This window comes from Nuphar pumila, chromosome 7, assembly GCF_984573655.1.
Source record: "Nuphar pumila chromosome 7, dmNupPumi1.hap1.1, whole genome shotgun sequence".
Classification (NCBI taxonomy): Eukaryota; Viridiplantae; Streptophyta; class Magnoliopsida; order Nymphaeales; family Nymphaeaceae; genus Nuphar; species Nuphar pumila.
In genome coordinates, this window is record NC_143255.1 from 27,630,854 (window position 1) to 27,639,652 (window position 8,799).

At 39.4% G+C, this 8,799-nt stretch overlaps 1 protein-coding gene across 1 annotated transcript; it reads left to right on the forward strand.

The window, feature by feature from the left end:
• The first annotated feature begins 260 nt into the window (after positions 1-260).
• LOC149831644 (stem-specific protein TSJT1-like) lies at positions 261-7,189 on the forward strand. The gene is made up of 4 exons (XM_090014043.1): positions 261-618; positions 1,450-1,690; positions 6,338-6,458; positions 6,767-7,189. Exons 1-4 carry the CDS (start codon positions 419-421, stop codon positions 6,952-6,954), a joined length of 750 nt encoding a protein of 249 aa, XP_089870169.1. The 5' UTR covers positions 261-418; the 3' UTR covers positions 6,955-7,189.
• Positions 7,190-8,799: the final 1,610 nt, after the last annotated feature.

Sequence of the window (8,799 nt, forward strand, 5' to 3'; positions counted from 1 at the left end):
TTTTATAAATATCCAAAGCTTAAAAGATCACATTTTTTGTAGTCATTTCACAGCAAAATGATACCCTAAAACACCAATTAACTAACTGGTGGTAGGCAAAAAAAGTGGTAGCTGCCTTTAATAATGCGATCATATCGCAATAAATCATGAGATTCTCAAACATATTTTGAAAATATCGTCAGCTTTTAAAAAGACGGCCATTAAAAAACCAAGTATACCATATCAAAACTTTATAACAAAGCGAGAGGTAGTTTAGGTAAGACAGTCTCTCGGATCCGGAGCCCACCGACTTCCCACCATCTCTCTCTCTCACAGATCTCATACAAAACCCACAGAGAAGCTCAAATTCCTTCGTCTTCTTTTTCTTCTTCTTCTCTCTTTCATCATCTCACAGGGCTGATTTAAGGGACGGGAAGAGATGCTGGCGGTGTTCGAGAGATCGGTGGCGAAGAGCCCAGAGGAGCTGAGGAGCCCCCATTCCGACGGCGCCTCCCTCAAGAACGGCAGAGCCCTCCTCGACCACTTCTCCTCCGACCTCACCGGCGCCGTCGCCATAAACCTCGGCGGCTCCGCATCCTTGGCCTACACCACCAATAGGCATAACCCTCTCCTCCCCAGGTTCTCATTTCCAATGCCCCATAAATCTTTCCATTTCTTTGTGATATTTTTTTAGCCCATTTTATCTTTTTCTTTTTCTTTTTCGTTTTTGTTTTTTGGATTGTGTGTGTGTGTGTGTGTGTGTGTGTTTAAGGTAAATGATGAATACGCACAAAGTAATTTGTAGTTTTCTTGTTGGTTTTGATCAACGGATTGGATTTTGGGTTTCTTGTGTTCTTTTTAGGGGGGTTTTGGTGCATGCAGTTTCTTTGGGTTTTGTATTTTCCTTTGATTGATGCAAAAAAAAAAGAAGGAATCAAATATGATGGTGATGGTTGATATTTCTACTTTAAGATTGGAAACAAAGGCCAGCAATCGGATCGCTTTTAATTTAATTCTTTCCTAGATGGGAAAATTTGATCAACTCTGGTATTCTTTTCTATTTTAGACCCTGGTTTTATGGTTTCATTTCATTTTTTTTTTGGAAAAAGGTATTTTACGTTTGTTTAATTTCTAGGAAGAAAATACTCTTCTTCTTTCTTGTTCTTGGAATTTTGGTTTCATATGCTTACTGGGTTATTTTTCCCTTATTTTCTTCTTCAAGGTAAATATTCAAAATTGAATTCTTGAGGCATCACTATTGATTTGTTGACTGTGTTTGCTTTTCTGATTCCTTTCAGTTTCCTAGATTATAGGAAACGAATAATCAGTTTTTCTGTTTTATCTTTGAAATTACTTGCCCTGTAATTTTAGATCTTAAGTTGCACCATAAATTGGTGAACATGAATTCTTATCTTCTCGGGCTTCGGTCATATAAACCTAAAATGCATCTTTTTTATCCTGGTCATGCAGGCTGTTCGCTGTGGTGGACGACATATATTGCTTATTTGAGGGCCAGCTTGATAACATTACTCTCTTGAAACAGCAGTATGGATTGAACAAGACTGCTAATGAAGTAAGCATAGTCATTGAAGCTTATAGGACTCTAAGAGATAGGGGTCCTTACCCTGCAGACCAAGTCGTCAGAGATCTTCATGGGAAATTTGCTTTTGTCATCTTTGATGCTACCACCAAAGCTGCCTTCGTTGCTGTGGTATATGAATTAGACCATTATGATTTAGCAGATTTTGTTATTTTTTGCTTGTGTGGCTGATGATATGTCTCTATCTTTTTGGATATTTTAAGGTTTATGCGTGCATATCTATGTTTTTGCTTTAGTCCACAAGCTTATGTGCATCATGTTCTCTTTTTTTGAGAACTATGATGAATCATTAACCTATTTAATGATGTTCGCTTATGTGTTTTGTTATTTTTGGATAACACGTTCTTTTGTTCTTTATTATTGGTTCTAATCACATTTAAATAATTCCATTCTCATTTCCTGAAAGATGACGGTTTTGTGCTTTGAATTTTGATGACCTTGCCTCAGGTAACTCACAAGCTTGCCTTCATGGATTTGTACATTATGTAACTGAATAAGTTTGTATATTGCATGTATGTTATAAAAATTGATTAAATTGTTTTTCTTTCTCATGAGCCTTTTGTATTCCTCTTTGTACAAGTTTGAACTCCATTTTCCTTCTCTTGAATGGTAGGTAAGATCACATAGTTTGAACTCTTGAGGTGCGCAGTTTAGCAGTGCATTTTTATGACTAGCAAAATTTGTTCTTTGATGATTAACAATTTATCAAAAAGTATGGGCTGTTCCCATAGTTAAGAAAATGATGGCTTAGTATAACAATGCTGTACTATAAGGAGAATAGGGGACATCTAGTATTCACTTAAATTCATGTGTTGTTATTTCCTTTAGTTTGAATGAGTGATGAAGACTTGCATCATTACCCAAACTATATGCCCTCTGCAGCTTTGAAATTTCATTCTAAATGCTTCTCAACCTATGATGAATGGATTGGAATACTGTACTGTATACCGTGTATAGTTGGGTCAAAATCTTAACAGTGTCAAATTTTAGCAACCAGTGGATGTGAAGGAATGAACTATAAGGGAGTAGCCAACTTGGAAATTCTGTAGCCCAGTTAATTCAGCTATTTCATGTATGTTCCTTTTTTATTCAAGATTATTTTTCATCAACTTTCTAGGAAATTTGATGTCACTGAACTTGAAACATCTATCTAGTTGGATAACTTCCAACCTTTGTTTTGTATAGTCCCTTTGTTTTATTTCATGACGGCATAAAGGCACAGGGACACTCATTGTTGGCAGCGGTCCTTCATTTGGCAAATATTTACTTCCATATCCAATTATATAAGACCACTTCTTCTGTTTCTACTCTGGAAATGGTTGGCTCCTGCAAGTAGCAAATTGGGACAAGTTTTGGTGTTATTGCTAAAGGATCTTATTTTAAAAAAATCCAGGTCAATTAGGTTGTGTTTGATAGTGGGGATAAATTTTTCAGGATAACTTATCATGGAAGAACTTTTTCATGTTAAAATGTCTCCAGTCTTGTGTTTGAATTAGTAAGAAAAAAATATGAAAATTTTATATTGTCTTTGATTTTTAGATACAAAAATAGGGAAAATCGAATGGGTTGACCCATCCAATGCCACGGAGAGAGAGAGAGAGAGAGAGAGAGAGAGAGAGAGAGAGAGAGAGAGAGAGAGAGAGAGAGACCATCATCATTCGGTGGCTTTGTCTCACTGCTGCACCTCTCCGTTCTGCTCCATCACTACCACCAGTCTTTCTCCTCTGTCCCTCCCACACAGATTACTCCACCACTCCTCTCCGCCCCTCGCCGAGAAACCACCAGCACCGTCCTCTGTCCCTCCCCAACATGCCCCCTCCTCCCCTCTTCTTCTTCCTCCTCTTCTCCCCTCTGTGGTGGTGATTCAACGGCAGATAATGAACAAGCCCTCCTGAGCTTCATTTCAGCCATCCATCACTTCCCTTTGTCCAGTGGAATGCCTCCTCTCCTCCTCCTTGCTTGTGGGTGGCATCACGTGCAACCCTTTCGGCTCGAGGGTGGTCTCCCTCCGGCTCGCTGGTGTTAGCCTCGGCGAACCCCTCCCACCTGGTGGAGGCCTCAGGTGAGGTGTCATCGTCGATGCTTCAGTGGGAGATGACAGCCCCAATACCTCCTTTTGTTTTTCTGATTAAGTTTATCAGGGGAAAAAAGTCATGTAGGGGGAGGCACGACTTCCACCCCCCCCCTGTTTTTGAGTTAAAGTTCTCCCTGAATTTCAGGGAGAACTTTAACTCGTGTTTGATCGGGGCGTGTTCCCCACCTCAAAGCAGGAGGAATTTCTCTGCGGGAGAAATTCCCCCCTGCTATTAAACGCACCCTTAAGGATAAGCAGGATATACATATATCTAGATAAAATAAAATCAAGGGCCTATGAGGTTAGAGAACCAATTTCAAAAATTTCTCTAAAACGAGGCTTGAGATCATATAATGATCTGAACATTTTGTGACCTATAACTATACATTTTGATGATGATAAAACATATGGAATTGTGTTACTGTTAAATCATCAGGTCATTGATTCTGGATGAATATATTTTCATCTTGGATGTGCTTGTTGTGCAAAGTTGAATGACATACTTCTGCACATATTGTAGTTGCATGCCACAATACCCAAGAGTTACATCTAAGAAGGCCAGTGCTGCTCTTATTCTCTGAGCTTGGTTGAGAATCAATTGAATTTGAATTATTTCTTCACTTTTTTGGGCTTTAACAGATTAGAAAGTTGTCTGTGCGACTTAATTTGTTTTCTATCTCAAGAATCATAATAGTTTCACCTGCTGGTTTATGGAATCCAACACAATCTACCCGCATTTGCATCATTTTCTTTCTAGATTACCCATCTTTTTCCTCCTACGTGTACCTCTCAGCTTCAACTTTTATCAATAATTAGTGAACTTTCTCATGTTAGGACATTTTGTTTACTTACGGGCTTTTATTGTACCTCTTTTTTGTGTCTTCCTCTGCACTAACTGACTTGAGTTCGTTGTGAAGGGAAACACTAGTTTCTCTACTCAGTTTGCATTACATGGAACTAGTGGCACTGGAAACTCATCTAGCTCTTCTGTTGTAGCTGGTGTTATTCCAAGTCCTTTCACCATGCAGAGGTTAAGTTTCATGGTGGATAAGCCACCAACCATGTTTGATGGGGATATCAAAGATTCTCCTCTTGTGTAGCAATCTTATTTTGTTGCTCATGAGTCTTGAGGTTGTTTGAGAAGGTGACCTTGACCCATCAGACCCTGTAATCACATGTAACTTGTAAGCAAGTTGGTTATTGAAATGGATCACTGTGATTGCTTTTAGCTTGGTTGTGTCTGATCTGATGGGACCAGCAAGTTTTATTTTTTTACTTTTTCCCCACGAGTCAGATATTTAACTTCATTGTCTCTCATCCATCTGAGTTCTCATATATTTGCAGCTTCCTGCATACACATGTGACAGTTATTTGTTATTGTTGAAAATCCCTCATTTCTTATCAAATATTGGTGTTCTTGAAAGTGCAGTTACTGGGTTTAGATGATACTTGTAAATGTATTGGATAGAGATGCCACAAGTATATGGGTATTTGGAGTGTGATCCCTTTCTGATCTTCTCTTAGAACTTGTGAGAGGTGGGTGCTCCAGAGCCTACTATCAATTTTTGCTTAATGAATTTTTAGTCATCTCTATCCAGATAACCCCAGAGATTGTATATTGATTCTTGGTGGACCTGAATCTTAGGCAAATGAAATTATGAAAGTACCAAGTTTCCGTTATGTTGGATAGTTTTTTGCCGATCCTTGTTTTCTAGAACCAATTTGTTTGACTCTGTTTTAGTTTTCCGTAATTCTTATCTTAAAGTGTCTATTTCTCTAGATAGTTCTGTACTATTGTGCAATCCTGAATAACTAATGACATCATAAAATAGTTCTTTTCTCAAATAGACTTGTGGATGGTGCTTGCACTCTGAGAGAGAGGGAGGGTCTAGTTCTGTTCATTTTTTGTTTTAGGCTTTAGGATGTTCATTTGCTATATGATTTGTCATATAGTTTTTTACCATTCTTTGCATCTCCTGACTAATGATCTAATGAAGTTATTCTTCACAATCCCTTCTCATGATGTAGAAGCGGTGGATGAAACAAAACTGGTCATGGATCATTAGGGCTGTTGTTTGGGTTGGATTCTAGGTATCCACCTTTTTCTGGATCTGCTTAGAAAGGTATTGGATAGATAGGTTAGCCGATGTAGAAAACAGTTCAGGTGAGCATCAAATTGGATCCACAAAAAAATTGGGTCACATATATGAGCCGGTGGGATCAGACCCCAGAACCCCTGTGATGCTGAGCTGACCCAACCTGCGAAATAGTACTGGTACCTATTGAAGTTTGAGTCTGAAAAGTATTGTGCACACACGTGTGTGTGTGTGTGGGGGGGTGCGGTTGCTGGGTTTGTTGGTTGTGTGATTTGTGTGTTAAGGGAATTGGTGGCGTCATTGCAATCAACCAGTACTTTCTAGTTTTCTAATTATACTCTGTACTGTTATGTCCTGTGGACATTGAAGCCTGAGATGAGATTGAGATCCAAGCTGATCCCAAGCCAAAAACCATATCTCGGCTTCTTAGGCACGATTTGGATAGACCCTTATCCAGCATTAGAGTCATCGATCAAGATTTTTTGCACTATGCTGAATTTGTGCTATATTTTCAATTTATCAGTGTTTCTTTTCTTTACCCCAACTTATATAGCTTGTTTACCATGAACATGCTGTTTAATGTCTCAGGATGCAGATGGGAGTGTTCCATTTTTCTGGGGAACCAATTTGGAAGGGCACCTCGTTTTCTCTGATGATGCTGAGCTCGTAAAAATGGGTTGTGGAAAATCTTTTGCACCATTTCCAAAAGGTAATAGGTTCAATCTAAAGCCTTTTGTCTTGTTTGGCTGAACACATGATAATGATCAAGCAGCGAATTCAAGTACTTGACTAGATGCTTGTGTGGTTAAAACCTGCATCAACTGGGTGCGACTACTCACCAATTTAGGCGGTCCAACAATGACCATATGGCTTTCTCTCAAGTTAGGCTAGTCATGCATGCCATTTTGTTCACTTCATGCCTTGATGATCTGAACTGAGTTAATAGATTGTAGTTTGGGTTGTTAGTGTTTATTCTGAGTGCAGCCACTCATGTACCCTTTTTGCCATTTCTGGCAGGCTGTTTCTTCACCACCTCTGGAGGTTTGAAAAGTTTTGAGCACCCTCTGAACGAGTTGAAGCCAATGCCCAGGGTGGACAGTCAAGGCCAGGTATGTGGTGCAACTTTTAAGGTCGACGCATCGGTGAAGAAAGACTGTGGCATACCTAGAGTTGGTAGCGCAGCAAACTGGTCTTCCCAGTTCTGAGTATGGTTTACCAGCATGCTTCACGGCTATAGTTCTGATGTGTCTTCCTCTGCTATAATCTTCTTGGTGGTGCAGCACTCTGACCAGAAGATGTCTACTGGACATGTTTTCCTGCCATAATATGTTGTCTCTACTTTTATTAGCCTGGTTTTCTGCTTATCTCCATCACGTTCTTGGAGAACTACACTACATGGATATAGACTCACAATAATAACCATGGTGTTTTTCATCTAAATCTTTTCATTCATTAGTATTAACTACTCGTTACTACTATAAGAAGAAAATTATAAATTGCATGTGGTAAGCGGGGTCCCGTGTCAAGCTGGAAGGCCCAGGATTGAATCCTTCTGCCACATGGAGCGGCTGTTGTTCTGGTAAGGGTCTGCCTAACCTCAGCTTGCCTTCCAACAAAAAAGAAAAAAGAAAATTATAAATTGCAATTGCTCCCGAATAAAAACTTCAAGGCCTTTGTGATCAAGCCAAATGGCTGAAAATGGTCTTGCAAACTTTAGCATAATACTCCACTGATCATCAAGTTGAGATCTGTGTTATGAACCAAGTTCTAAATTCACAATTTTTGTCCATATGCAAATTCCATATCTGAGAGGGATCTGCTTAGCTAATTTGAAGGCAAACAAATTCTACAGAGACGTGCTTTCATCATGTCTCAGTTCAGGGGAATTCAAAATTCACAGTTTCATTGATGTTGCTATTGATAGAAATGTCTACCTGAATTTAGTCCTTTACATCCGCAATGCCAGCTGGTGTTATCTGAAAAACGTATTATCTAGTCAACGAAATGCAATTCTGAATCCAAACGTGTTGAATTATATGATATGATATCAGGAGTGTAGAGGAAAAATTATTTAGGTCCCCCCTTTCAGTAGCCTTGTGAAGCCCGATTCCACCTTGTCCAGGCGAGAACTTAAGCAAAAATCGACCATATTGTGGCAAACTTTGGAGTTCATTTCTCCAAGTTTTGTGCAAAACATTTTGGGTCTGGAATCTGATCCACCAATTTGGTAGTTGGGTCCGACCTTATCTCCCGTACATACTCTACCTGATGAGCATTCTGAGAACCCACTTTCACAACCTTGTCCCAGCCCTGCAGCCTAGTCGGGCTCAACACGTTTCTTGAATGACTATGGAACCAAATCTAATTAGAGAGACGGCTAAGGCTTGGGTCTCTGCAGTGAGAACTGAGAACCTTGCATATGGATTACGTAACCGTGACAGGTTGTTTACTTAGAATAAAAGAAATGTCCAAAAGGATATTGCTTCAGTTTCGGGCAAGTTGGGTACATCAAAGCCCTGAGCATGAGCCTGACAGTGGCAGCATGAGCCTACAAGTGGATGCATACAGCGTATGCAAATATCATCCACAGATCTGTGTCTGTGCATCCCGTGACTTTTTATTGACCAAGGAGCTCGGTGAGCGAGGAGGCGATTTTCCGCTAGTTGTAAAAAATAAATAAATAAATAAAAAGATCAAAAGCCTTGTTTGCACTCTTAAAACATGGGTTGCTCCAATCCAATTTAGAATATGAATGGTTGGGTTTGATCCAAATCCAATTTAGATCTACGGAGTCAAATCCAATCTGAATTCAAAAGTAGTTTGTGTATGTAAATTTAAATCCGATCCTGATAAACATTTGGATAATATTTTAGAGAGTTCCTAGTATCAACCAAGAGTAGCACAGATAGATACAACGGTGTTTCCATGAAAATAAGAATGGCCCGAAATAAATGTAGGATCTGGATCTACTACGAGGTATCAAGGCCCACCTTGAAAAAATGACCAACAGGAAAAACCTGCTTTCTCTCACACTTATTTTGTGAGTGCAG

Bases quoted from the DNA above. Each gene is read 5' to 3' on its own strand.
- LOC149831644 (XM_090014043.1), top strand. From the start codon at position 419: ATGCTGGCGGTGTTCGAGAGATCGGTGGCGAAGAGCCCAGAGGAGCTG. The intron at 619-1,449 runs GTTCTCATTTCC...CTGGTCATGCAG, and splicing joins CATAACCCTCTCCTCCCCAG to GCTGTTCGCTGTGGTGGACG. The intron at 1,691-6,337 runs GTATATGAATTA...TTAATGTCTCAG, and splicing joins AAGCTGCCTTCGTTGCTGTG to GATGCAGATGGGAGTGTTCC.